General features: G+C 50.2%; 3 protein-coding genes across 12 annotated transcripts; 1 reads left to right on the top strand and 2 right to left on the bottom strand.

Moving 5' to 3' along the window:
- Positions 1-64: 64 nt before the first annotated feature.
- On the bottom strand, positions 65-8072 carry KCNAB3 (potassium voltage-gated channel subfamily A regulatory beta subunit 3). Of its 4 annotated transcripts, XM_057714721.1 has the most exons (16): positions 7938-8072; positions 6792-6957; positions 6069-6280; positions 4681-4724; positions 4556-4593; positions 4236-4315; positions 2896-2940; positions 2743-2787; positions 2488-2531; positions 2206-2292; positions 1847-1932; positions 1585-1705; positions 1406-1500; positions 1212-1332; positions 963-1051; positions 65-685 (listed from the first exon to the last, which is right to left on the bottom strand). In XM_057714721.1, exons 1-16 carry the CDS (start codon positions 7961-7963, stop codon positions 608-610), a joined length of 1377 nt encoding a protein of 458 aa, XP_057570704.1. In that variant the 5' UTR covers positions 7964-8072; the 3' UTR covers positions 65-607. The 4 variants fall into 4 exon arrangements, 1 of the variants encoding a protein (XP_057570704.1); XR_009049931.1 differs by lacking the exon at positions 7938-8072 and having other exon boundaries at positions 963-1332; positions 1406-1932; positions 6069-6906; XR_009049933.1 differs by lacking the exons at positions 6069-6280; positions 7938-8072 and having other exon boundaries at positions 963-1332; positions 1406-1932; positions 4529-4593; positions 6792-6906.
- TRAPPC1 (trafficking protein particle complex subunit 1) lies at positions 7238-8859 on the bottom strand. The gene is made up of 5 exons (XM_057714723.1): positions 8818-8859; positions 8611-8709; positions 8389-8459; positions 7938-8076; positions 7238-7645 (listed from the first exon to the last, which is right to left on the bottom strand). Exons 2-5 carry the CDS (start codon positions 8707-8709, stop codon positions 7517-7519), a joined length of 438 nt encoding a protein of 145 aa, XP_057570706.1. The 5' UTR covers positions 8818-8859; the 3' UTR covers positions 7238-7516.
- On the top strand, positions 8706-26323 carry CNTROB (centrobin, centriole duplication and spindle assembly protein). 7 transcript variants are annotated; one of them, XM_057714718.1, is made up of 20 exons: positions 8706-9203; positions 10160-10231; positions 11305-11389; positions 11651-11732; positions 12216-12372; positions 13267-13383; positions 13600-13716; positions 14046-14144; positions 15099-15335; positions 15661-15807; positions 20590-20723; positions 21314-21439; positions 21654-21816; positions 22658-22919; positions 23835-23989; positions 24265-24328; positions 24503-24673; positions 24823-24955; positions 25438-25510; positions 25775-26323. In XM_057714718.1, the coding sequence occupies exons 3-20, from the start codon at positions 11329-11331 to the stop codon at positions 25898-25900; spliced, it is 2424 nt and encodes an 807-aa protein (XP_057570701.1). In that variant the 5' UTR covers positions 8706-9203; positions 10160-10231; positions 11305-11328; the 3' UTR covers positions 25901-26323. The 7 variants fall into 7 exon arrangements, with proteins under 7 accessions (XP_057570701.1, XP_057570700.1, XP_057570698.1 ...); XM_057714717.1 differs by having other exon boundaries at positions 8706-10057; XM_057714715.1 differs by having other exon boundaries at positions 8706-10231; positions 11669-11732.
- Positions 26324-27929: the final 1606 nt, after the last annotated feature.

The raw sequence follows: 27929 nt of genomic DNA, 5'->3' as shown, positions 1-27929 counted from the left end.
ATCAGATTTCCCTCATCTGTGCTTTGTCACTGCACCCCCCTCTCGGCAAGAACTAGTATCAACGCCAGTTCTAGTTTTCAGCCCTCCTCCACATCCTGGCTGAGGCAGGGTCTTGGTTTCCCAAAGATTATCATTTACTTCCTGCCAGGACCAGCCTGGCTTCCTTTGTAACGAATGTAAGAGCTCCATGTCCTTCGTCCCATATGACATCACAACTCACTTCTTATTAGGTTGTTACCCCTTGATGACATTTCAAGGGCCACTTTTGAGGTACTCTGCATGGATCGTGTATCTGCCTTTTGTCCCCCCTGGGCCTCAACGATTAAGGGAAGAGAGGGGACGGTCCAGCAGCTCATGCCCAGGATTAGCAGGAAGGCCTAGGAGAACGCAGCAGGGGGCGGCGGACTACTTTCCCTCTCAAGCCCCACTGCGGGAGGATATGGCTTTGTTCATGCTATCGCTACTCCAAGCTGGAACTCGTTAGTGGGCGGGGCCGCCCTGGCTCTGGCCGCCGCGTGGAGGGATCCGGAGCGGGAGGGAGGCGGCGGCGGAGGCGGAGAAGCGGTTCTGGGGATGCACCCATTTGGGTCCCTGCGCCCCCGACGTATTATTTCTTGGGATGCGGTTTGTTGCCCAGGAGCCCGTCTATCTCCATCACCGTCTGCGGGGTCAGCTGACTCAGCACCTGGAGTTGAATGGGATGGTGGAATGGGCAGTGCATGCAGGGCCGCTGAATAAGGGCATGAGGTTCGTGGACGCGGGGAGCCGCACAGCGAGGCCGAGTTGCAGGAAAAGAGTCACAGCTGTGCCCCTGCCTCACCTTCTCAGCCTGGGACCTCTCGTTTGCCAAGCAAGGACCTTGTAGTGGGTGGCCTCACAGGCCCATTCTGGGTTGGACAGCAAGGCCGTGACTGCTGGGGATGGGGAGAGAGATGGGCTCTGGCTCTGAGTCCCCCGCTCACCTGCAGGGCGCCCAGGTGTTCCATCAACTGCTCTGCACTGGACACCCCCAGCAAGACCGAGCTGACACCCTCACTGCGGAGACACCACGCTGGGCCAGAGAAGGAGAAATAAAAAGAGAGAGAACTGGTGGGAAACAGTGAGCACACAGCCTTCAGAGGGGTCCTCCCCAGGACAAACCAGTCTGCGGTTTGGCAGTGTCTCAGGAGGAGACAAGGCCCCTGCGGGGTCCAGGGCTGGCAGGGCCTCACCAATAGCCAGCTGCGCCACAGTGCAGCCCAGCTGGTGAGCGATGGGGAGGAGGTCCATGACTTTGGCTTGTTGCCTCTTGCCATCCTCGCTCTGCACTTTGTCTTTGTGCCATTGGTAGCCCTGAAGGCCAAGGAGAATCAGCAGAAGCCCACTCCTTAGTCCACTCCTGCCGTCCTGAGCCCCCAGATCTCACCTTGATGGTGACCCTGCAGGTATCTGGGACTCGCCCATCATACTTGCTAGTGATGAGGCCACAGGCCAGAGGGGACCAGGTGACTGAGCCAACACCTAAGAGGAAGAGGATTGGATGTGGGAAAGGGATCTCGGTGATGGTGAGGCCAAGGGAAAGGTAGGGATGAGGGGACTTCGAACCAATCTTGTGGTAGAGCTCTGGCAGCTGCATCTCCACCTTCTCTCTCTGAAACAGGTGGTGCTCAGCTTGTTCACACACTGGAGGAATCAGATTGAACTGTCTGGCCATGGAGTAGGCCTCCTGGGTTGGGGTGGGGAAGAGATGGGAGTCAGACCACTCCATTTTCTTCCATCCCCCTCCTGCAGTAGAGCGGGGTTTGGAGTGGCCGTATGAAAAGTGGGAACAAGTCGTGGGACAGGGGCAAGTGGGTGGCACACTCACCATGATTTCTGTGGCCCCCCATCGGGACGTCCCCCAGTACAGGGCCAGGCCCTGGTTGATGACGTAGGTCATGGCTCGCACAATCTCTAGGTACACAGGAGAGGGACAGCCTCACTGTCAGACCCCTGGCATCCCAGGTTCCACATCAGCAGACCTCTGTCCTCCCCATCAAGGCCCCACTCATCCCTGTGGAGTCAGAGATGTTGGTATCTGCTCTTCACCTCCCTCCCTGTCCAAGTCCTGGGCTCTGAGCCTCCACTGTGGAGCTTGGGAGGCCTCCTGAGCAGGGGCTGGCTTTGCTGAGGGTTTGAGAAGTGCTCAGTTTTGAAGAGCTGTCAGGGTTGGGGTGCTGCTTTTACCCTCCATGGGACTGTTGGGGTCTGAGCGATTGGCGAAGACGATGTCCACGTATCCCAGCTGGAGGCGTTCCAGGGATCCTCGCAAGCCTGGGGAAAGCATGAGGTGAGGAAGGTAGCTTTTCAGCTTCAGTTTCATAAGAATTCAGACCTTACCCCTTTGCCATGGCCACCTAAATCCCAGCTTCCCTCTTCAAAGCCTCAGACTCAGAGCTTCAGAGGATGTTCCCAACTCTTCTGGCTTCCGTACCTAGCCACCTCAGGTGTCCAGCCCCTAGCTCTCACCCTCAATGATGTGCTTGCGGCTCAAGCCTCGCTCAGTTTCTGCCCTGTAGGAAAAGGTAAGTCAAAGATGAGGTGTGTCAAAGATAAGGGACCAGGGCTGGCCTGGAACCATGAGAAACTGGGATTGCAGGGGTCCTCACAGGCAGGATGCAGACCTGGGGCAGCAGGTGTAGGGACTGCTGTCCCCACCCCCATCCCATGCACCTTCACACAGTCTCTGCAGGTCTCCCCAGTTATAGTGAGGCAGCCACTTACTGTCCTCCCCAGAAAATCTTGGTGGTGATGACATAGCTTGATCTCCTGGAAAAAAAGAGAATTGGGAGAACCAGCAAGAAAAGGCTTTTGGGATGATCACATCCCCAGCAACCTCCCCACCCGCCGCCACCCCCCCCCCCCAACATGTCTTACCTCCAACCTTTGCTCTTGAGGATGTTGCCTAGGGTTCTTTCAGCCCTGGAAGGAAGCCGATGCAGAAGCACTGACTCCTCCAAGGTGGATCAGTTTCTTCCCCTCCTCCCCACCTTTCCCGTCAACTAATTTCCTGTCTTGTAAAATGGAGCATAAACTAAACCCATGGGGCTCAGAGCCCCATCCGAGACTAAGTAAGAGGGGCTCCGGAAACTAGGGTTATAGTCATATCATTTTCATTCATTTGTTCAATAAATATCTGTTGTGAATCAACTATGTACCAAGCTCTGTTCTGGGTGCTGAAAGGATAGGAGAGGAGAGGATGAGAGAAGAGGGACCAACTATAGTGGAGCCAGGGAGGACACTGCCTCATCTGGTTCCAATGATATGCATTGCCCTCCCCCTTATTTTAGTCTCTGCAAAGCCCCATCCGTCCTCTAGAGTTTAGCTTGGATTCTGCCTCATTTTAGGGAAATTGTTCTCTGATTGCTACAGTCTATGTCAGTCCTTGTCAGCTTCCATAGCTGTTACTGGCTATACGATTTTTTGACACTTAATCATGAGTTAATGTGGGACAAGTCTTAAGTTATGGTGGCTGTTACTGAAGTGTTACTGTAATTTAATCTTTCATATCTCCTTGTCTTTTGGTTTGTTTGTTTAACCACTTAGACTGTGAGCTTTTTGAGGGCATGTTGATATCATCCCTCAATCAGATGCCTGCTCTGTGATAGGCTCTGTGCGGGTACTTAGGTGATGTGGGGAAGAGCAAGACAAGCTCTATGGAGGGAGGAGCCTCCCAGTTGAGCAGCGGCGAATGTGGCCTTGTAAACCAGTAATTGATGAACTGTGTGTCGGAGGGCAGTGTAAAGTGCTTTGGGAGCCGAGGGGGATAGCGACCAACTTTGAGGAGTTGGGCAAAGGCCTCTTGAAAGAGCTGACATCTAGGACAAGTCTTAAAGATAAACAGAAGAGTTTGCCAGAAGAAGAGGCAGGGATAGGTCATCCTAGGCTTTTACTATTTCCAGTGTGAAGCCATGTGTGCTATGGTATGGTATGTTTGAAAATTTAGCTTTGTCCTCCTCACATAGTTGTACATAACTGATGTCCAAGAAATATTTGTTGGTTTTATTTTACTTTAACTGCACAGTATGCCCCATTGTCCTCAAAGCTGGGGAGAGATGGATGTTGGGACCACAGTTCCCATAATGCTTCAGGGGCCCATTGGCTGAAAGGTTGGAACTTAGTGACAGAATTCCCAGGGTTCTTTGAGGGAAAACCATAAAGCCTGATGTTCTCTAAGCCTTCCAAGTGTAACTTAGCTCTTTCACCCCAGTCCTTACTTTCCTGCTGCATACACTTCGGCCGTGTCAAACAGGTTTACACCATGCTCATAGGCTACTGTCAGCACATCCTCTGCTGTCTAGGATGGTGAGAGAAAGAGTTGAAGATCAACCACCAGCCTCTCAGTTACCTGCCTCACTGCACTCTAGCCCATCACACCTCAACCTTGGTTTCCACATTCACTCCCCGTTCCCCATCCTCCAACCTCAGGTCCACCATTCTCCATGCTTGTTGTCCAAACCCCTATCCAAGTCCATTTCCCCCCTTTTTTGGTTCCCTCATACCCCCTCACCCTGCTTCTAGGTCCCATCACTTATACCTCATCGGAGATCTGAGAACCAAATGTGACCCAGGTACCTGTAAAAGAGAAGCCAGGCAAGTGAGACCTGTGGGGGCAAGCCATGAAAGAATGCCTTCCCTTAATTCCTCTTCTTTCTAACTCACCTAGGCCAAGGCAGGATACACGAAGACCAGACTTTCCTAGGTTCCTGCAAGACATAGAAGCAGCAGGAAGGGGTGCAGCCTCCATTAGGGACATAGATTATCAGCCTCTAGCTCCTCTCTTTCCAGACTGAGATGCCTTCAGGGTGTCTCAGTCCGAAGAAACTAGACTCAGTGGGCCCACTGAATTGGGCAATGTGATGGCCATAGCATAAGTGAACAATGACTGTTCCTCTGCAGCCACTGTCCAGTGCCTCTGTCCCCTCCTATCGCATTGAAGATGTGCTGCCTGCCTACCATTTCTGCTGGTGGGTCTTGTGTGTGTTTGAGTCATCTGTGGGATATGTGGAGTCGGGTGGGGGGTGACTGGGAGGAACGTGACTGGTTAATTGTGATGAGTTTGTGAAAACAGATCCTCAGAGAGTGCTGTGCTAAAGGGCAGACACTGGAGTGGAAGGGGTAAACCAAGTCAAGTTCAGGCACTCAGGCAGGCAAGGGTCCTTGGACGGGCTAGGCAGATGGGCCTCCAACAAAGGCAGGTAGGACACCTGGGTGGGGAGTATGAGAGGAAAGACCAGTTCTCCCTTTTCCCCTCTCTACTCCCTTTTCCCCTCTCTACTCCCTCTGCTCCTGTTGGCTTGTTAAGTCTGTCTTCAAACCAGAAAGCCCCCTCCTCCCAAGGCACCCCCCATGCTCAGCTTCCCAATCAGGGCTGCCACATGGAGTGACAAAGCCAGGTCATATCAGTGACCTCTGCTCACTCCCAAGCAGGAGCCCCTCCCCTCCCCCCTACTGGTAGTCCTGAGAGCCCAGCAGTTCTCTGAGAAAAAGTCGGTTACATTTCAGTCCACCTCCCCGCCAGGCCCCTGCCCCTCAGCACAGGGTTGAGAGATGTGGTCCATCCTTCTGAGGGCCCTACTTCCCTCCCCACCAAGAAAGGTTGCAAGAGACCTTGGGGCATGTGAGGACAGTATCTGGGTCAGGCACCCTGAGCAGGCCAGAGTGAGAAGCCGTTTCCTTCCCCTCTCTTCCCAGGACATTACCCAAGGACACACCATGGGGGATGGAGGGGTGGGGGGAGGGGGCAGTTGCACAGCCTGGAGATCCGTGCATTCCTGGCTTTCCTGGGGGGATGGAGGGAAGTGTAGGGGCATCCCCTGGGTCTGACAGGCCTGGTCAACCTTGGTAAACTTGATTTTCTACTAGTCAGGGGTGTGGACGGAGAGCGAGCAAGAGAGGGACCACGTAAGGGAGTGCTAGTGGTGGGAAGAGAAGATGGAATGAGCCGGGACCTTCTTAGAGAAGTCTGAGGGGGTCCTGGCAGCATCCCAGGAAGCCTCAGGGATCAGGAAAGGGGAGCAGATGTGGCAGGCTGCCCGCCACCCCCATACCTGTATTTCATGCCAGTGCCTCGGCCGGTGCTCTCTCGGAGGGCCCCAGCGGGTGCCGGGGGTCTGGGGACCACTGCGGCCCGGGCTTTGGGGTCCGACCCTCCTCCCCCGGGAGGATTCCCATGCCCCCCGCCGACCGGCCCGCCATTACCGCCCCCGGGGCCCGGCCGGGGTCCACACAGACGGTCCTCACTGCTCCGGCTGCGAAGGTTCTGCTCGGTACATGCGATAGACACCTGCATGACCGCTGGCCAAGGCGGGGGAGGGAGGAACCGGGAAGCCCGAGGGGAGACACCCGAGGGGATAGCGGCGCGAGCCCTGGGAGAGCGGGAAGGCTGGGGAGGTTGCAGCGGGAGCCGCCAGGCAGGATCGGGCCCGCGGGGGCGGGCTGCTGGAGGTCGCGGGGTTTGCGGCGGAGAAGAGAAACGCGGGGGGCGCCACGAGTGGAGGGATTAGGGTTCGGGGGCAACTGGCGGGGGTGGAGAGGGGGAAATGGATGGGGGCAAAGGTCGAGGGAGGTCCTCGGAGGGTAGGAACTTAGGGACGGGGTGGTGGGGGTGCGGAAGAGAGATGCCACCTCAGCCCGAACCGCAGCGGGACCCGCTAGACTCCCAGCCGCGTCGGCAGCGGGCCCAGCTAATCAACATGCAGGCACCGCCCCTTATCTGCATACGACCGCCCGCCTCCCCGCCAAAACCTGCCGCTCATCTGCATAAGCCCCACCTTCCGGAGCTCCGCAGCTTGAGTGTTCTGTGGGCTCAGAGGAACCGGAGAGCAGACTCCGCAGGGTGCTTCTACCCTCTGGACCTCGAGGCCGGTCGGCCTTCCTCCAACCCAGTGGTTTTCAATCGGGGAGCTCTTTTGTCCCCCAGGGGACATTTGGCAAGGTCTGGAAACATTTTTGACTGTCACGACCTCGGAGGAGAGTGTGTGTGAATGCGCGCGCCCGCGCGCTACCAGCATCTGGTGAGTGGCGGCCAGAACAAAGTACATGGCAGCCCCCCACCCCCAAACAAGATATCATCCAACCCCAAACGTTGATAGTGCTGCTGTTAACAAACCCATGCACAAAGCCTCTTTGCTGGCTCAAGGGATGTAGACACCCTGGTTCACGCCTCCTTGAGAGGGGCAGGCCCCGATCCACCACTCAAACTGACACGCTCAGGTCACAGAAGGTGATAAAAAGTTTATTCTGTACTTCTCGCAGCGTCAGGTAGGGGATAAAACTGGAGAGAGGGACTGGTTTGGAGGTGTAGGGACTCTGGCAGGCTTCCCTTCCTGTGACAGGGAGGGCTTTAGGCTGTTCCCCTGAGAGGGCTACCAAGGGGCTTGACGGGGCTGAGGGGCTGGGGCAGTAGGGCTTGCAGTAGGGGCCCTCCGGTAAAACAGGTTAGGAAGGGCCCCAGACAGACAGGAATTCTTCTGAAGGGCGAGGTAAAATGCTTCCTTCAGCCAGCCCGGGCGGAGAAGAAGGGCAGAGACCGGACGTAGGAGTCTAGTCGGGAGCGGAAGAGCTCACTCTGCACAGTTTGGCCCAGCGGGCACAGGGGATTCTTCACCACCAGCTCCACGTACAGCTGTGGAGGGGGAGGCTGTTAGAGCCAGGCTTTGAACGCTTCTTGTTTTCAACCCCAAACCTAGTATAACCTCAAGGGTGTGTGAATGCACAGGAATCAAGGGCTGGGAGGCAAACTCTCCTTGAGGGGAAACTGGTGGTGGGAGCGTATAAGGACCTAAAGGGTCCCAAGAAAACTCTGACTTCAACAGAGGTACAATACAGTACGATTAGAGCAGGGAAGGCGTCTTGGGGCTCCAAGTGGCCATGGCTGCTGAAGCTTTGGGAGAAGGGTCTGAGGGACTGACACTGACCGCACTGTAGATGTGGTGCAGCACATCTCGGATGGGTCCGACGCCCAAGTCAGTATTCATAACAACCTTGATCCCAGTGGGCGTCTCGTAGTAATGGAGTTTGTAACGGCTAGTCTGGAAGGCCAGGAAGCCGTCCTTCCTGCAGAGAGGAGGAGCATGTTAAGGAATGGGAGCGGAATCTCTTCTAAAGAGATACGAATGATCCCCTCTAGATCGACTCCCTCTTCTCTAAACATGTCGCATCTTCACCCCTCAATTTAGCCCCCGCACCCAACCTCTCTACCTTCAGCTCTTTCCCACAGCCGCTCCTACCAGCTCCTGCACTCTCGCTCCGGACTCAGCCTCCCTCTCTGTCTCCTACCCTCTCTCGGGGCCAAAGCCCTTTCCACTCCAGAAAGTTCCCCCACCCCCAAATTCCCTCCTTCCTTCAACAAGCCCTGACTCCACGTACATGTCTAGCGGGGACATCTTGCTGACAAACGAGCGAATAGAGAAGAGCATCCCGTACATCAGCTTGTACTCCTGGAGAGAGAGGAGCAGAGTTAGCTCTCTGTTTTTAAAAGAGACGGGGTAGGGTGGGAACGAGCCAGGGTTTGGAGAGGAGGGGCTGGACTGGGACTATGTACATTTGGAGATGCGAGGTCACCCGATTTGCGCGGGGCCCTCTCGTCACCTCTTCCTTGGGGATCCCCGCTTGCTTCTTGCGGTGCCACTCGCTGTAATGCAGACACACTCCATTCCGGTCAAACAGGTACAGGTTGTGGACCGTCATCTGCAGGGCAAAGAATGTAAGCCTCGCTCCGGGACCGCCCACACCCCGCGGACTCCAGTTCAGTCCTGGATCTCTCCAACTAGACGGGGACCCCTCCCTCGGACTCACCGGAACTGCTCCAAGTGCCCGTCACTCAACACTTCCGGTTTCAGCGGAGCCCCGCCCCACCAGGTCCACAAGCTACAGCGGCGGAGCGATAACTCCACCCCCCATACCTCTCTCAGCCAATCCGTGGCCGTCGGATCCACGCACGCGCGTCCAGGCTCTCCGCTCCAGAAGCTGGGAGAGCTGAAAGCAAGGTGTCCTGGGCTGGTGACGTCATCGAGGCGAGCGAGGCGGGGCTGCGGACGGTGGGCGGGAGGCTGCCAACGGTTTTGAGTGTAGGGCGCGAGAAGGGGGGGGGGGGGTTGTCTTGGTCTTCCCGTACCGGGTCTCAGGGGAGGGGGCCAGTCCCTTGTCCTCACCTTGGCAGACTGTGGGACTGAGGACTGGAGGTGTGGAGAGTATTCGGAACGGGGTGGTGGGGGTAGGGGATCTCAGGTTAGGCTTGAGCGCGGCGTGCTTTTTAGGGACGTCTGAGGGCGTGACTGAGTGTTCACAAAGTTTCTTTGGGGGTAGTAGTGAGGGAGGGATTCTAGGGAGCCTTGCTAAGGCTTTTTTGCCAGGAGGGATCGGAGGAGTTATACTAGGTAGTTGACCCTGGGTAGAACGGGTGCAGTGGGCGGAGAGGGGTGGGGAGGTGGGGAGCGTGAGGTTGCTGCCTCTCTGAGACCGGGGCCAGTTGAGGGGCCGATAAGGCAGCCGGACGGAAATTAGGCCCCTATTGGATTTGGGTCCGTTTCAGTTTGCACGTTTTGGGTGTGAGGACTTAACAACTCAGTTGACCAGTGATAGCCCGTGCCAGAAGTTGATCTGCAGCGTTCAGCGCTCCAGAGGAACTGCAGTGGGGCTCTTGCCCTGCAGGAGGTCTTTTGTCCCCGCCCTTTCCTTGCTGCACCCTCCTTTTCCACCGTTCTCAGGAGCTGTGGGAGGAAATCCTTTTGCCCTCTCCCATGGCCTCTGGAACCATTGGAAACCTTTCCTCTAACCAGAAAGCCTCCATACCCTCATTCAACAAGAATCCTTCGCTTGGAGTCTTCCTCCTTTCTCCCCAGTCTTCCTTCCCGGGGTACTTTCCCGCCTGGGCTCTCTTAAAGCAGAACCAGGACTTCCCAGCTCTGCTGTTTCCAGTTGTCTCTTCCCTGTACTCATGGCAACATTAGCTACCACCCCCAGCTCACCTCTCCGGGCCAAGGATCTCCTGAGTGATTCATCAGAAGCCCCTGGGCTGAACCAAGCATCCTCTGAGGTGACCTCCCAGCTGTATACTTCTTTGCACCTCAGTCGTCAGGCAGAGAGCACTGCACGAGCCCAGCTGTTTTTACCTCCCACCTGCCCACCTCCTCATGAGGTGTTAGATGGCTTGGCCCAAGAACTGAGTCACAGCTTGTCGCTTGGATTGGAGAACAACTTGAAGAAAAAGGTGAGGGAGATGTGTCTTGGAAACCTCTAGGGTCTTGGGACCTAGACGAAGTGAGAGAGTAGCACAGACATGTATATATACTACCAACTGTAAAATAGATAGCCAGCGGGAAGTTGTTGTATAACAAAGGGAGTTCAACTCGAGGATGGAAGATGCCTTAGAGGACTGGGACGGGGAGGGTGGGGGGGACTCGAGGGGGGGGAGTCAAGGGAGGGAGGGAATACGGGGATATGTGTATAAAAACAGATGATTGAACTTGGTGTACCCCCAAAAAAATAAAAAATAAAATAAAATAAAATCAGAATGGGATGCTACTAAAAAAAAAAAAAAAAAAAAAAAAAAGCTTTACTGAGACTTGAACTCCTATTGTTGGATTCCAAATTCCTTTTAACTACACAGTCAGTCATGCTTGTTCCTGCAAGCAGATATTTATGAGGGAGAGAGTGTCCAAGGCCACCCGTAATAATTTGGAAAATCATGAAACTTCCTAGCTTTCTTTTTTTCTTCTTCTTCTTCTTCGGAGACACCTGTGGGATAGGTGCTGTGCTTTATCTGGGATATGGGTGCTGGGAGTGAGGATGAGGTTTCTTCATCCCAAGAGGGAACTAGGGACTTAATGAAAATATGCTGAGATCCTTACAGCTCAAAACTATTTTGATTGTATGGTTCAGAAATGTAAATCATTAAAACATAGCTTAATCAATTATACATGTTATAGGTAGATAGTTAGTGTCAGATAGAACAGGTATCATAACCAGTCTGCAGACTGATGAGGCCTCCCAGAGTTTGCAAACCTGATAGCCATGGACTAGAGAGTCTTTAGACAGGATATTTGCTCTCTAGTTGGCAAGAATCCTCACTACTCTTGTCTTAAGGTACCCAATTAATTCATTTACATTACCTTTCTGGCTTCTGTAGACATTGGAGTTTTTTATTAGATCAGGTCTATTTTTCTTGCTTTCCCAGGTGTGAGAGTAAAAATTCTTGAGCCTTAAGGGCTACTGGATGCCATCTACCCTGGCAGTAGGTAGACTATCAATTATTGCATCTGATTTGCATGTTGCTTTTTCTAGGATGGTGCCAAGCATATCTTTGAGATGGAAAGTGTTCGGGGTCAACTCCAGAGCATGCTCCAAACCTCACGTGATGCGGCCTATCGTGAGTGAACCCCTTCCCTATAAAGGAGAACCTAGATTTAAGGGGTAAGAGAAAGTGGAGAAAGGAAGCGGGATGTGTGGGGGGTGGGGACCTAGACCTCTGAGATAAGAGTTTTAAGGAGGAAAGGCTCTTGCTCTTTGGGAGAGGGGTGGGAGAAGTGGGTGAAGTAGAAAGGAGGGACCTCTCCTCCCTTCTCCTTCAAGTGGTCCCTGTTCCTGTCCTTCCCTGACCCTGGTTGTGGGCCCCTCTGGCTGCCCACAGGGGATCCCCCTACTCCAGGTGCCGGCTCAGAGAGACGGGAAGAGGACTCCTTTGACAGTGACAGCACAGGCGCCTTGCTTAAGTGAGTTCTCCTTGGGGTTCTCCTAGCTGGCTTCCTTTCTTTCTTGGAAAGCCAAGTGTTCTATTGCTTAGTTCTCCCTTTACTGCTTTTGTACCTCTGAAGGACCTAAGATGCTTGTCACTGAGCTTTCAGTTTTCATCCCTTCTGTCCTTTCTTCTATCCCCTTTATTCCTTTGGGAACATGGGCATCTGCTGCTTAGTACCTGGCTTTCTCCCAACTTCTAGTCCTTCCTCCTCCAAAAGAAGTAGCTTGTTTTTGCTGAGATTCATACTGCAGGGAGTGTGGGATAGAGGAAGGAGCACTGCAGGGTGAATTAAAGAACCTATGTGCTCTCTGTGGCTCTGTCTCTTATCGTCCTAGCTTTGTGACTTAGGGCAAGTCTCTTACCCTGAGTTTCAGTGTCCCTACTTGTAAAATGTCACAATTGAACCAGGGATTCTCAAAAGCTTTCCTAACCCTAGTATTCTCTACCTTTTGTTCAGCACCCGGCCCCTGCATGACTTATCTCCATCTAGCTCAGCCCAAGCCCTGGAGGAGTTATTTCCCCGCTACACCAGCCTTCGGCCAGGGCCCCCGCTCAATCCCCCGGATTTTCAGGGGCTGAGGGATGCACTGGACTCAGAGCATACCCGTCGCAAGGTGAGATATAAAGGCTTCCTTTTAATGACAGCAAAGCTTAGAAAAAAAGACTGAAGGTTAAGGGCCTGCAAGCTGGGACTTTGCTCAAATGGCTCTCCTGGGAGGCAGGCCTTTTTGGACCCTCCAATCTAGAATGGCACACCTCTCCTCCATGTTTTCCTTCAGATCAATCTGTTATTTCCTTCATAGAGCTTATCAAAGTCTGATATATCTTGTTTGTTTCCCCCCTCTGAAACCTAAGCTCCATGCGGGTCATAGCTTATCTTGTTCAGCACTGTCTTCCTAAAGTCTAGAATGTACCTAACACATAGAAATACTGTGTCCATGTTTGCTAAATGAACCACAAACTTTGTTGGCTTGTGCAAAGCTACTGGTGATATAATGAGCTTTGTTTCTGTGAGCCTCAGCCTCTCTGAAGGGGGCGGAGAGAGGGACAAGGCAGAGGAAGAGTCAGAATTATTGGTTGTGTTGTCATTTTTGGAAACTTCTCTTTCTCCATTTTAAACTGCCTGGGCATGACTAAAAGGCTTTCCCCTTTATCCTTGCCTTGTTGAATCATTGTGTCCAATATGCTTCTTAAGGCAGGAGTAACTTCTCACTCTCTGCAGCATGGGCAGCTGCACCCCTGCCAAAAGGTTCATGGAAATTTTTCTCAGGAGATCTGGGAGAGGGAAGAGGCTGGAAACTCAGCCCCTGCTTCCTGAGGTGGTAGAGGAAGGTGTTGGAGATCTCAGGCTCCAGAATTCCTGATTCTCCTTCTCTAAACCTGTTCTGTTCTTGGGACCCAGGCTCCCTGTCTCTAGCCCATGTCCCCTGTAAAGGAGCTGGAAAGTTTGGAGCTTTGGTCACATTAAGGATGGCAACACACAGTCTCCTCACCCCTCTTCCCTTCAGCATTGTGAGCGCCATATTCAGAGCCTGCAGACCCGAGTGCTAGAGCTTCAGCAACAGCTAGCCGTGGCGGTGACTGCCGACCGCAAGAAAGATATCATGATCGAACAACTGGACAAGGTGCCAGGGTAGCAGAGGCAGGCGGGTCTCTCCGTGGGGGTCACCAGGGAAGTGAATGGGGGAGGCCAGCCAGCATCTCCTCCGTTCATGTTAGGAGCTGGGGTCAGTGGTGGGTTTGCCGACTGCTGGGAGAAGGTGCCTGTTGACCCTGTTCCTGTGGGCAGAAAGAAGGCAAAAAAAATTAATTGAAATTCTGTCTGACTTTCCTCTCCTGAGACCCTGGCCCGCGTGGTGGAGGGCTGGAACCGGCATGAGGCTGAGCGGACAGAGGTGCTTCGGGGACTCCAGGAGGAACGCCAGGCAGCTGAACTCACTAGAAGCAAGCAGCAGGAGGTGGGCAACCTGGGTCACGTGGCATTAGAACCTAGGTCACCCATGGCTGGATGGGAGAGGGGAGAAACAGCTCTGGACGCAGCGTTCCTGACAGATTGACGTAGCTGGCCTGACAGTCCTCTCATTTCCTCTCCCTTCAGTGTTTCCGCTGTCAGACTTGCATGGCTCATGTCTTCTCAGCCCTCCTCACACCACGTGGGCTTCTCTCTGGCCCCCAAGTTATTTAGTTAACTCTGGCTTTTAGAGTTTATGTTGTTAATGATTTTTGAAGTATCGCATACAGGGATTCCCCTCAGTTCCTCCGCTCTTTGTTCCCCTCTCCTTGAAAGACAGTATCCCGCCTGGAACAGAGCCTTTCTGAGGCCATGCAGGCCCTGACTCGTGAGCAGGAAGGTGCCAGACTGCAGCAACGGGAAAGAGAGACGCTGGTGAGAGCGCTTCCTGGGTTAATTCCAATAGAGGCTGTTAATTACTTCTGGAGGGATACGGGCTTTTGGTGGATTGTGGGAGTTCATAATTTGAGTTGCACCAGGGCACAGTGTATCCTTTAAAACACTAGTTCTGCTAGTTACTCTACAGAAAGTAAGCTCCGCCACCCGGTAAGTTTGAGAGACTCAGCAAATTGTATCCGCATTAAAATCATTTGGATAATTATTTTAAAATAGAGATTTCTGGGACCCTTCCCCAGAGGTTTTGATATATGGAGGGGTTAGGGAACCTAAATATTTTCAGCAATTTCCTAGGTGATTTTGTTCAGCCAGGTTTGAGAACTCTGGTCTAGGGCAGAGCAGAAAAGGTGTGGAATGAGACTCAAGTTCCTCATTGCTGAAATGATAAGGTGGTTACCCATCTGAGTTAGTAGCCAGGTTTAGAATTTCTTGCATGCATGACACATGGTAGCTACATGCATGCTGGTACTTATATTCCTAACAGGCTACATCCAAGAGTGCTGGTGGTGGCGGCTGGTTGGCTAGTACGTGATCAGAGGCTAGATTTTCTAGTCTTTGTGGAATTTCTTTTGATGATGATGGTGATAACTTGTATATTGAGGACTTACTACATACCAGATACTGCGCTAATGCTTTCCATATGCTTTTAACTTTAGTCCTCACAAGGTAGACTGTAATATGCCCACTTTGCAGATAGGGATGTGTGTCTCAGAACACAAGGGAAGTGCAGAGCTAGGATTCAAACTGAGATTTGAACCCAAATCTACCTAATTCTGGAACAGAAGCTCTTATTTACCATATTATAACCTTGTGGGCTTGTTAACTATTGTATTTTAATGGATATAATTCTCAGCAGGCTGTATGGGGTGAGGGGGCAGATTGCTAGTCTCTTGAGGGTGTGCTAAGGATCTTGGTTTTCTCCTGGGGCTATAGGAAGAGGAAAGGCAAGCTCTGACCCTGAGCTTGGAGCTAGAACAGCAGCGGTGCCGGGCCCTGCAGGAAGAACGGGATGAGGCTCGGGCTGGGCAACTCAGTGAGCGTCGACAGTTGGAGACACTTCAGGTGGCCCTAGAAGAAGAACGGCAGACGCAGGCCCAGCAGGAACTTCAGCTTAAGGAACACTACCAGGCGCTGCAGGAAGAGAGCCAGGCTCAGCTGGAGAGGGAGAAGGTGAAAGTGGCAGTTGGGGAATGGGGAACAGACAAAGGACAAAATAGTTGAATGCGATATCGGAGTATGTGGTGTAGTGGACCAGGATGGAGAGTGAAGAACTATATGTGGGAGAGAAGATTGACAGCACGGCCTACAGGAATGGCTGGGGACATCAAATACATGGAGGGCCAAAGAGTGAGATTCAAACAGAGATGAGGAAATAGGTCACATGTGAGGAGAGAGGTAACTTGGGTTTTAGGGTGCAGGAGGATGAGTTGGGAAATAGAGGTAGCTGGGAGGCAGACAATGAGGTACAAACTTAAGTTTGATTTCCCTTTCTTAGGGGAACACCCAGAGGGAGGCCCAGGCAGCCCGGGAGGCCCAGCAGCAGCTGGCATTGGTGCAGTCGGAGGTGCGGCGGTTGGAAGGAGAGCTGGATACAGCTCGGAGAGAGAGAGATGCCCTGCAGCTGGAGATGAGCCTGGTGCAGGTCAGGAGGCAGAGGTTTTGGAGAGTTCCTGGTGAGGAGATGTAGGTCTGAGCCAGAGTGACTTCCAGGAGTCAGGGCAAACATTCCCGTTTCTAACTGGAATTTAGACCTTTATGGGCCTCTGTTTTTAATGCATGAAGTGTGTGTTAAGGGCAAATTAATGAGTTTCAGAGAGACTTCTTTCCTTATTAATGGTTGACTTAAGGAGACACCCAGTTTCTGGGTTAGTGAGGCCAGTGTTTGAGAGAACACACGTTTACTTTTCACCTGGCCCATTGAATTGGAGGACTGACCACATGGAAACTAATTTATCATGGAGGACCAAGGGTAAAGACATTAGTAAACAATTAAGTAGCAGTTTATAAGCTGCTGTAGCCCCTGAACTGGTGCTAGCCTGTGCGTGTGTATGTGTGCATTCAGTAAACCTATCAAATGGTCCCTCTGTGTAAGCTCTGTGCTGGAATAGTTCTAACTCAATAGTCCCAGCCACCAAGGAGCTCACACACCTTTTTTTTTTTCCTTTACTTTTTGGAATGTGGGATCCTAGTTCCCAGACCAGAGATTGAACCCGTGCCCCTACATTGGAAGTGCTCTTGGAGTCTTAACCACTGGACCACCAGGGAAGTCCCCTAGCACACACATATTTGAAGGAGTATAATAAATAATAATTTAGAGTAAGGAGAACTAGTCTTTACTCTTTACTCAGACATCATCTTCCTAGTGGGTTCTTCCCCAGCCACACTGAGTAAACCTGCAGCCTCTGACAATCTCTGTTCCCTTCCCTATTTAATTTTTCTCCTAATATACTACATAATGTACCTTTTAATTTATTTTATTTGGTATTTAATTTTTTTAAGTTAAAGTGTTACTGACTTACAATATTGTATTAGCTTCGGGTACACAACATAGTGATTTGATATTTTTATATATTAGAGTGATCACCATAACAAGTCTAGTTACCGCCTGTCACCATTCAAAGTTATTACAATAACATTGAATACTCCCTATGCTGGGCACTATATCCGTGTGACTTATTTATTTTATAGCTGGAGGTTTGTACCTCTTGATCCCCTTCACCTGTGTCACCCATTTCCCCACTCCCCTCCCCCACAGTTTACCTTAACTTTCTGTAAGGTCCACAAGGGCAATGGTTTTTGTCTATTTACTGGTGAATCCCAGAGTAGTGCCTGGCTTTAGTGTTGTTCACACCCTCCATGTCCTTATTGTTCTATCCATTATTGAAAGTGGGGTGTTGAAGTCTCCACCTATAGTTGTAGATGTGGCTGGGGAAGAACCCACTAGGAAGATGATGTCTGAGTAAAGAGTAAAGAATAGTTCTCCTTACTCTCAATTATTATTTATTATATGCCTTCAAAAATGTGTGATTGAACCCATGTCCCCTGCATTGGCAGGTGGATTCTTAACCACTGCGCCACCAGTGAAGTCCAAGATGACTCTATCTCTTACAAGGCTTTTTGCCTTAGAGTCTTATTTTGCCTAATATTAATAGATCTATATTCACCTTTCCCTGACAAATATTTTTCTAACCTTTTTACTTTCAACCTTCATATATTTACCTTTTGGCTGGAGCGTTAAATTCATTTAATTTAATTAGTTTATTCATAGCTGAATCCATGTCTTTATATCTTATTTTGTCTTGCCTATTCAGTATTTATTTTCCTCTCTTTTCTTGTCATCTTTTAGATTCATTATTTTTTCCTCATTTCACTTTTTTTTGGTCAGCTAGCTTTAAAGTCATAAACACAGTTTCTGTTTACATTCTCAAAATTAACTTATCAGAAGTAAATATCAAAGACAGAGAAAGGAGTCATCAATTCTACATGGATGGGTCAAGGCAGTCTCCCCAGAGAGCTCTAGAAAATATTTTTAAGATGTAAAAGTTATCTGTAACACAAGGTCAACTATTACAGAAGTAAATGGTTACCTTCTCTTTTCAAATCACTTTGTGTCCTTTTAGAACCTTTTCATATGAGTTTATGGGCTGGTGCTTTAAAAACATTTATATGCATTTGCTGCAACTTGCTTTTACCTCATAATATGTTGTAGACATCTCTCTATGTCAGTGCATATAGATGTAGTGTATGTTATTTTTAAGAATTAAATTAAGATGTATAGATGTTGTTTTTAAGAATTATATAATATTGCAATAAATGGGTAAATCATAGTTTATTTAAACCTTTTCCTTTTGATGAGAAATTTACACTGATGTCAGTTTTTTGTTTTTTTTCTTTTCCAGAAGGCAGGTACAGGGCAATTTATTTACTTGCTTACATATATTAACTTTTAATTATAAACAAATATCAAGCATATAGAAAGTAAATAAAATAGAATAATGAACCTCATGGGCCTATCAGACAGTTTCAACACACATCAACTTTCTGCCATTCTTATTTCATTTCCATCTCTACCCATACCCTACCTTTTTTTTTTTTCGCTATTAAAAATCGTGTTGCAGGGAATTCTCTGGCAGTACAGTGGTTAGGACTCCGCGCTTGCAGTGCATAGGGCACAGGTTTGATCCCTGGTTGGGGAATTAAGCTCCCGCAAGCTGCATGGTGCAGCCAAAAAAAAAAAAATAGTGCTGCAGTGGACATCATTGTGCATAAATCTTTGGCACCCCCTCTGCAGAATAGATTCCTTACAGTGGAGTTGTTGGCTCAGATGGAGTATATATTGTTTTTTCATTAAAAAAAATTTAGGGTGGTGGTTATTTTATAATGTATAGAAATATTGAATCACTATGTTGTACAGCTGAAACTGAAAAAAAAGAAAAAAAGAATTTAGGTAACGAGACATCTAGAGTAGGCAAAATCATGGAAACAGTAAGAGTGGTGATTATTAGGGACTGGGCCGGGGGGAGAAATGGGGAGTTGTTAATTGGGCATAGAGCTCCAGTTTTACAAGATGAAAAATTTCTAGAGACCTGTACGGCAATGTGAATAATAGTTAATACTACTCAACTTACACTTAAAAATGCTTAAGAAGGTAAGTTTTGTGTTATGTGTTTCTTACCACAATTTTTAAAAAGTAAAAAAAAAGAATTGGGACTTGCCTGGTGGCGCAGTGGTTAAGAATCCATCTGCCAGTGCAGGGGACATGGGTTCGATCCTTGGTCCGGGAAGATGCCACATGCCTCGGAGCAACTAAGCCTGTGTGCCACAACTACTGAGCCTGCGCTCTAGAGCTCTCAAGCCACAACTACTGAGCCCATGTGCTGCAACTACTGAAGCCCTGGCACCTAGAGCCAGTGCGCTGCAACAAAGAGTAGCCCCCACTCGCCACAAGTAAAGAAAGCTTGCACACAGCATCGAAGACCCAATGCTGCCAAAAATAAATAAATAAATAAAATAATAAATAAATCTTAAAAAAAAAATTAGGTAACTGTAAGGAGTTTAGTGTGATTGGAATCTTTTCAGGGGAGATGAGATAGGTGGGTGGGAAGATCATAAAGGGCCTTGTAAGCTATTTTAAGCAGCCAGAACTTTATTCCTTAGGCAGTGGGGACATTTGAAAACTTTCAAACAAGGAAATAAATTGAGCATATTTGTGCTTTAGAATATTCACTCAGGCACAAAGTAGAGGATCCACTAGGGCCAGAATGACAGGTTGGAGGGTAGAATAGAGGCAGGGAGATCAGTTAGACTTGAAGTGATGCTGAATTAATGTAGTAGTGAGCAGGAGGGTGGAGAGCCATTAGTATTGAATAGAATGAAATGACCAGTGGGAGGGGCAAAGAAGTGGGAGGAGTCAAGAATAACTCTGGGTTTCCAATAGATTGGGTGTTTCAGTGAAGAGAGGCGCCATTACTAAGGCAAGAAATATAACAGGAAAAGAAGGTTTGAGGGTAGAAAAACAAATGAGCTCAATTTTGGATGTGTTCTATTTGAGGTATATACAGTAGGTTTCTGAGTACATGGGCTTAAAGCTTAGAAGAAAGGTCCTGGCTAAAGAGAGAGATTTAGAAAGTGTTTTAAGGTATAAATGGTAGCAAAAAACATGGCCTAAATGCTAGACGTTTACTATACACACATAAAAGCATCAGTGACCCAGAATGGTAGCATGTGGTCAAAAAGAAAACTGAGGACAGAATTCAAGGTAGCATTCGGCCTTGATAGGCAGTTGGAGGAGGAGCAGTCAGCCGAGACTGAGGAGCAGTCGGCTAGAAAGATCACATGGCTGGTGATATCACAGGAGTGAAGGGAAGAATGGTTTTAGAAGGAAAAACTGATGTAGGTGCAGGTGTTACAGTGAGATCACGTAAGATAAAGACTGAGAAATAACCACTTCAGGATTGAGAAATTAAGTTCTTTGCCGTGAAGGACTGTGAGTGGAAGTGAGTTGAAGAAGGATTATGAGGTAAGAAAACAGAGACGACGGTTCTGCTTTAGGAGGAGGGCACACGGACACTTATGGAATGCTCCCTGGGTTCCAGGTTCTGCACCAGCAATACTGCCTGTGTTCCTGCAGACACATGTAACACATTTGATTGTTCTACCTAACTTTTCTTTTGGTTAAAAAAAACACATTTGTATTGTCCAAAGTCATTTTTACTTTTGTGTGCATATAAGGCGTGAGCCCCTCATGGTTTAATAAGGAAAAGAAGCCTCTTTCACTCCTTGTGGCAAAATTCTTGTTCTTTCTCTCTTAGGCATATGAAGGAACGTTGGTACCTGGAATTTTTTGTCTACCTTATATCCTCCATCCTCCTCTAAGCCCAGATGGAACTGAGCTGACAGTGACCCCACCTTCCTTTACTCCCAGGCCAGATATGAAAGCCAGCGGATCCAGATGGAGTCGGAGCTGGCCGTGCAGCTAGAGCAGCGGGTGACAGAGCGGCTGGCGCAGGCTCAGGAGAGCAGCCTGCGGCAAGCAGCCTCCCTGAGGGAGCATCACAGGTGCTCGGGGCTCACGGCTGCTGCCTCTCCCCAGCTGTAGCAGGTGGTGTTGGGGCCCTGCCCAGACCCTCTCAGATCCCTTTACCATCTTCCAACACACTGGCTCCCGTCGGTCTCTTGGTGAGAGTGCTGCCTTCAGGTTCACAGGGAGAGCCGGATGTGCTTGGGGATTTTCCGTTTTCACCCCATAGGAATTAGTACTTAAGCAATAACTGATGGCTACAGAAATATACGTTTCCATCCCCCTCACTCCAATGGGTACAATGCTGAGCTGCTACCTGCAGCGTCTCCAGAGCTGCCCTGGGGGGTTGAGCCTCCTCCTCTCCACTTTGCGCCTACTCCCCTACCAGTTTCTTTCTGGAAATACTTCTTAAATGAACCACCTTCCCAGAAATCCTCATCTCAGTCTCTGCTTCTGGGGAACCCCTCCTAAGACACCAGCTGTCCTTACCCCTTTCCTGAACCCCTGTGCCATGGCCGAGGTGGCTGGCTGGCTGTCACTCTCATGTGCATGTGTTCTGGCTCTTTCTTATTTGATTACGTCTTCGGTCTCCAGATTCAGTACTCTTTTCTCACCCGTGTCCTCTCAGGAAGCAGCTGCAGGAGCTGAATGGACAGCACCAGCAGGAACTGTCCACACAGCTGGCTCAGTTCAAGGTGGAAATGGCAGAACGGGAGGAGAGGCAGCAGCAGGTGGCTCAGGACTGGGAGCTCAGGTGCCGGACCCTGGGGTCTCCTGTCCAGCCTCAGTCCCCGTGGGAGTGGCGAAGAGCCGCTTCCTCTGTAGCCCCGGCCTCTGTCGCCCTGGCCCCAGCTCCTTCCACAATTTCACATCTCACGTTCCCATCTGGCCCTTCCCGTTCTCTGAGTCCCTGCTTTGTCAAAGACGGTGGCCTCTCAAAGCCCTCACCTCTTTCATCTTTCCTTCAGACTGGCCCGGGAGCAGGCGCGAGTGCGGGAGCTGCAGAGTGGGAACCAGCAGCTGGAGGAGCAGCGGGTGGAGCTGGTGGAGCGGCTGCAGGCCATGCTGCAGGCGCACTGGGAGGAGGCCAGCCAGCTGCTCAGCGCCACCGCCCCGCCGCCCCACCCCCCGGTAGGCTGCTCGGAATTGTGTTCAGACCCCTTCTTTGCCAGCTCCCTGCCAAGGGAGGTCCATAGTTCAGTTCCTAGGACCTGCATTAGGAAAATTCTGTGGACTTTCCCAGAGAATAACTGTCTCATCAAAAGAAATCTTTTTGCCGTGGCCACAGCTCACCCAGGCTGGCCGCCCTGCGTTTGGCACCAGTCTCTTCTCCCAGCCCAATAGGAGGTAACACGTGGTGCTAGTTTTGCCGAATGGCAGCTGAATTAATTACAGGCCTCACCTAGAGCAGGATTGAGAGTCTCACCCCTAGCCCTCCCTATGTTGGCATCTCCTACTTCCTTCTTTTAATTGCTAAGTGTTTATTATTAGCTAAAATATTTTGGGGAATAGGTAATAATATGCACGTGGTAAAAAAAATATCCAAAGTGTTTAAAAAGGTGTACGGTGAAAAGTCATCTCCATCCCATCCCTGCACCTCAGTCTCTCAGTTCCTGCCCCCAGAAGCAGTGGCTGTTACTGGTGTCTTGGGTGCCCCTTTCACACAGAAGCCTTCTATACACAGTTTTGTGACTTTTTATTTAACCAAGTGCTTATTGGCAAACATTAAAGTTGTTTCCTCTATTTTGCTTCTACAGTGCTGCAAAAAATATTAATATATGTCTTTGTGCAAGTGTATCTATAAAATTTCTAGAAATGGAATTGTAAGGTCAAAAATAAGCATTTTAAAATTTGATAGAAATTTGATAAATGTTCTCAAATCTCCTTTTGAGGATGTTCTACTAATTTGTAATCTCATTAACGTATCTGTGCCATGTCTTGTCTCTTTAAACGCACCCTCTCTTGTGCCCAGGTTCCTCCCGCTGCCCCCTCCAGCCCTGGGCCGCAGGAGCCAGAGAAGGGGGAGAGGAGGGTCTGGACGGTGCCTCCCGCGGCTGTGGCCCTAAAGCCCGTATTGCAGCAGAGCCGGGAAGCGAGGGAAGAGCTGCCTGGGGTGCCGCCACCTGTTCTCTGCAGCCCCTCCCCAGATCTTAGCCTCCTGCTGGGCCCCACTTTCCAGAGCCAGCGTTCCTTCCAGCCCCTGGAGCCAAAGCCGGATCTCACTTCATCCTCAGGTGACTGGGGACAGAAGTCCCTGGGGTTCCTCTTACTCACACTGATTGGCTTCCTCTTAACCTAGTTTCCTTTCTGTCCGGGACTTGAGCATTTCGTGTCCCAGACGTCTTAGTGGCCATAAGTTGCAAGGAGCAGAAATCCACTCAAGTTGGTTCAAATAAAGGGAGTGAGACTGATGGAAATGTGATGTATTTGTGCTTAATGAGAACTGAGGTTGGCCGCAGGGGCGCTGCCGGGAACTGGGCAGCTGTTCCTCCTCCCTCTGGGCCTGCGTGGGCTCTGGATTCTGCCTCCTCGCCAGCTGCTCCTTCCTCTTGGTTGACCGGTCCTCGGTCCCTCAGGTTCTTGCTCTCACAACTTTGGTTTGCACGTGGATTAGAGCAGCTGTGACACCGACTCCAGCAAGACTCTAGAGGACCTTACAGAGACGTTGGTGCCTCTGTTTCTTAGGTCCAGTGTAAAGAGAGGTGCTCTGATGGGTGGGTAACCATCCCTTGGTTCGGCTGATCTTGAGTGGTGGCCGCACCTGGTTCAGTCAGCTGTGACCTGTGTGGACGGGGTGCTCTGCGTGGTGTAAACATGACAACCCAGGCTGAATTAAGAATGAGGGCATGTTCTGATGAGGGAGCTGGAACATGTCTGTTGATCTTGAACCATGCTGTGCTGTGGCGGTATTTATTTATTCAGGGTCCGAGTTCCCCAGGTTTCCCCTTCTGTCTACACTTCTGTCTTCAGCTCTGCCAGCTCTCAGTCGCCTTCAATCCTTCCCTCTCCAGCTGCCTTCAACTTGGATCATCTTCTCTTCGCTGTGATGCCCTCTTATATGTAATAGGCCCCTTCCTTCCAGGCATTTGGTGAGCTGATCTGTGGAGGAGCCCCTCCCCCTACAGCACACACCCTGTTTCACTTTACAGCCGAGGCCTTCTCTGCAGCTGGGACCTTCCATCCCGACCACAGGCCAGAGCGGCCGTTCCCTGAGGAAGATCCTGGGTCCGACGGGGACAGCTTCCTGAGGCAAGGGCTGCCGCCCCCTTCGCAGCTGCAGGGACTCAAGCATTTTTTGCACCAGGTAAGAGGGCCCACTTGTTCCCGCCTTGTTTTCGCCTCCCCTTCCTCATTTTCTCTTTCTGCTCTGAAATCCTTGGACTCTGATTTCATCCGCCTTTTGGGACTGAGACTTCGTCCCAGCTTCTGCCTTTCGCAGTCCCTCTTATTCCTACCGCATTCATTCCCTCTGGAGCTTAGGTGACCAGCCCCACCTCTTACTTCCCCAGCCACTGCTCCCCTCAGCGAGGTCCCTCTCTGCAGCGGTCCTCAGGGAACCTTGCTGTCTTGTCCCCCCAGCTGCTGGAGACAGCGCCCCAGAGCAACGAGAACCCCTCCGTGGACCTGCTGCCTCCTAAGTCTGGTGAGCACCAGCTCTGAAGCAGGTTGGGACCGGGCCTGGAAGAGGTGGGAGCTGGTTACCGGGGATGGGTCTTTAGGGGCTGGCAAAGGTCACAAAGCCCCATGAAGGCTAAGGTGGCGGGATTCCTTGGCTTTTGCCTCATTTCCTGATTTTGAATCTCTTTCCTTTTGCTAGGTCCTCTGACTGCCCCATCTTGGGAGGAAGCCCCTCAGATGCCACGCCTCCCACCCCCTGTCCATAAAACTAAAGTGCCCTTAGCCATGGCATCCAGTCTTTTCCGGATCCATGAGCTTCCCTCAGCCCAGTCACAGAGTGGTGGTCCCAGCAGCGGCTCCCCAGAGAGAGGTAAGGAGGTCATGGTTTAACAGCAGATAAAGGGGGAAGGTCTCGGGTGTGGAGCCGGTATTGGAACTGAAAGCCCGTCTGGATTCTAGAGCCGGGATGAGGACTGGGGGAGGGCCTAGGATGACCGCCGTTACTGATGTGCCTCTCAGGTGGCGATGGGCTCGCATCCTCGAGGCAGCTGATGGAGGTGTCTCAGCTGTTACGACTGTACCAGGCTCGGGGCTGGGGGGCGCTGCCTCCCGAGGATCTGCTGCTTTACCTGAAGAGGCTGGAACACAGCAGGTACCAGCCTGGGCGGGAAGGGAGGAGGGACACGGTGGATGGAACCTGGATTGTGGGCAGGGAAGAGTGGAGTGTGTGCTTTGTCCATTGAGTAGCATCTTCTGTCCTTTTCTGGGGAAGAAGTGAGGGTGCGATGTAGATCAGAGTCTCCTCTTCCTCCATCTCTCACTCCTCCCCACCTGTCTTTTGTCTCTACTTTTCTGTTTGGTTTTTTTCCACGTCTAAAAAAAATCTCTTCTCCATGTTTTTCTACCTTCGTTTTTTCCTCTTTGTGCTGCAACTCAGAACTGAGAGTCCTAGGATTGTGACAATCTAGTATAACTCAGTATTTGATTCCACTAATGTTGCCTCCTGTTTGGTCCCCGGGTCTATCCTGTTTGTTCTAATTCTTAGGAGACAAAGTTGGGGAGTAGTTCTTCCACCCCATGTTGGGGAGAGTGAGGGAATAGCTGCCCATCCTCATCCCTTAATTTGTACGGCAGGACTGACGGCCGAGGGGATAATGTCCCCCGAAGGAACACAGACTCCCGCATTGGTGAGATCCCCCGGAAAGAGGTGAGGGAAAGTAGGGCAGTGGCGAGGGGCTGCGAGGGGCTCTCACTGACTCCCCCCCCCCCCCCCCGACTCCGCACACCGCCGCTGGCTCCGTCCTCTGTCACCTGACCCCCCCTTCCCATCCCAGGTCGCATTTTCTGCAGTGTGGCCCTTCCGCTTTGCTGACTGATTCTGGCCCTCCCCACGCACAACGCCTTTCCTCAGCAGTGCAGGGCTGAGAGGATGCATTGCTGACTGTTTCTCCTCTTTCCCCTCAACTCTCAGATTCCCTCCCAGGCCCTCCCTCGCCGCCTGGCTGCAGCCCCTAAGACTGAGAAACCTCCAGCTCGGAAGAAAAGTGGGCACCCTGCCCCTGGTACCATGAGGAGTCGGGGGGGAATCTGGAGATAAGCCCCTTGCCTTTCTCTTCTTTGGTCTCCTATTATTTTTATTATTATTATTTTAATAAATCTCAGTAGTCTGTGTTAGAGCCTCTGACTCATAGAAATTTGGAAAATGGAGGATTTATAGGAAACCACTTTGTGATGAAACCTCACTATTCTGAGTACATTTTTTATATGTTTCTATTTTACATTCTGTGGAAAAAGACATGAATATGTTGAAAGCAAGCAGTCTGTGGCTAGGTTTCAGAAGTGTTGGTGAGTTATGGCTCAGTGTTTGAAGAGTAAAACCTACAAAATGATTAGTTCTGGTTAGTAATGGAATTATGGGTGATTCTTATTTTCTTCTTTATACTTTTCTGTATTTTCCAACTGTTCTAAAACAAGAATGTATTAATAATCAGAAAAACACTTTTAATAAAAGAGTAAGTTATTGTATAAAGAGTCCGAGCAAAAATTTGATTGTTGGGGAGATAGTTTTGTCTTTGAGAAGCAGCTAATTCTTTGAGGTTGCGTTAGTAGGGTGCTGATGGACAGATTCTGCTGCAGCCAGGCCACATATTATGGCTGTAATCTCACTCTTATGGCTTTGAAACGTGTGTAAAAGACTGGAGTGCTGGCAAGAAAAAAAACCATGATTGTGAAACCTTTCATCCTAATATTCACCAGAATGAACAAAGAGAAGCAATATTAGAGAAGAAAATGACATGTGTGAAACTGTGAAAGGCCCCAACTTCATAGTACAAATAATGAAAAACCAATAGTACAATCTAAATTAAACTGAAGGATGGTACCCTGGGACCCACACACAGCTTTCCAGCTCTGGAGCACAGCGCAGGGTGGGACGATGGCAGATACGATTCTGAAGGGCCTGGTCCTGGGTGGGTGTTTGAGGGACAGAGTTTACTAGATTCTCTGAGGAGGGTGGAGTCCTTCTTTGTGCCGCTGAATTATTTGGTTAGCTCCAGAACAGACTTGACAGGATATAGATTCACACGATGTTCCACATTAACAAATGTTTGGATCTTATAGTCAGCCCTCCCTACCTGCAGATTCTGCAACTGTGGACTCAACCAACTGCGGATCAAAAATATTCAGGGGAAAAAAAATTCCAGAAGGTTTTAAAGAGCAAAACTTGAATTTGCTGCACACCAGCAACTAATATTTACATAGCATTTATATTGTATTTATAACTATATACATAGTATTTACATTGTATGAGGTATTTATAAGTAATCTATAGATGATTTAAAGTGGATGGAAGGGTGGGGACTTCCCTGGCGGTCCAGTGGCTAAGATTCCATGCTCCCAATGCAGGGGGCCTGGGTTCAATCCCTGGTCGGGGAACTACATCCCACATGCTGCAACTAAAGAGCCCACCTGCCACAACAAAGATGGAAGATCCCTCGTGCCGCAACTAAGACCTGGCACAGCCAAATAAGTAATAAATATTTTTAAAATAAAAAATAGGGGCTTCCTTGGTAGCACGGTGGTTAAGAATCCACCTGCCAATGCAGAGGACACAGGTTCGATCCCTGGTCCAGGAGTCGTGGAACAACTAAGCCGGTGTGCCACAACTACTGAGCCTGTGCTCTAGAGCCCATGAGCTACAATTAATAAGCCCACACTCCACAACTACTGAAGCCCAGGTGCCTAGAGCCTGTGCTCTGCAACAAGAAAAGCCGCCACAGTAAGAAGCCTGTGCACCGTAAAGAAGAGTAGCCCCCACTCACTGCAACTAGAGAAAGCCTGTGCACAGCAACAAAGATGGAACACAGCCAAAAAATAAAAAAATAAGTTTATTAAAAAAATAAAAATAAAAATTTAAAAGTGTGTAGGAGGATATGCGTAGATTACATGCAAACACTTCTCTGTTGTTTATATAGGACTTGAGCTTCTGCAGAGGTTGGTATCTGCAGGGGGCCCTGGAACCAATCTCCTACCCCAGATATCAAGGGACCACTGTATTTCCTTCCACCTAAAAGTAACTTTCTAGTTCCTGGGGGAGGCAAAAGGAGGAGAAGATAAAAATCCCACAA

The sequence above is a fragment of the Hippopotamus amphibius genome, chromosome 17 (genome assembly GCF_030028045.1).
Source record: "Hippopotamus amphibius kiboko isolate mHipAmp2 chromosome 17, mHipAmp2.hap2, whole genome shotgun sequence".
Lineage (NCBI taxonomy): Eukaryota > Metazoa > Chordata > Mammalia > Artiodactyla > Hippopotamidae > Hippopotamus > Hippopotamus amphibius.
The sequence above is the reverse complement of the archived record's forward strand: the minus strand, read 5'-3'. Positions and strand labels throughout refer to the sequence as shown.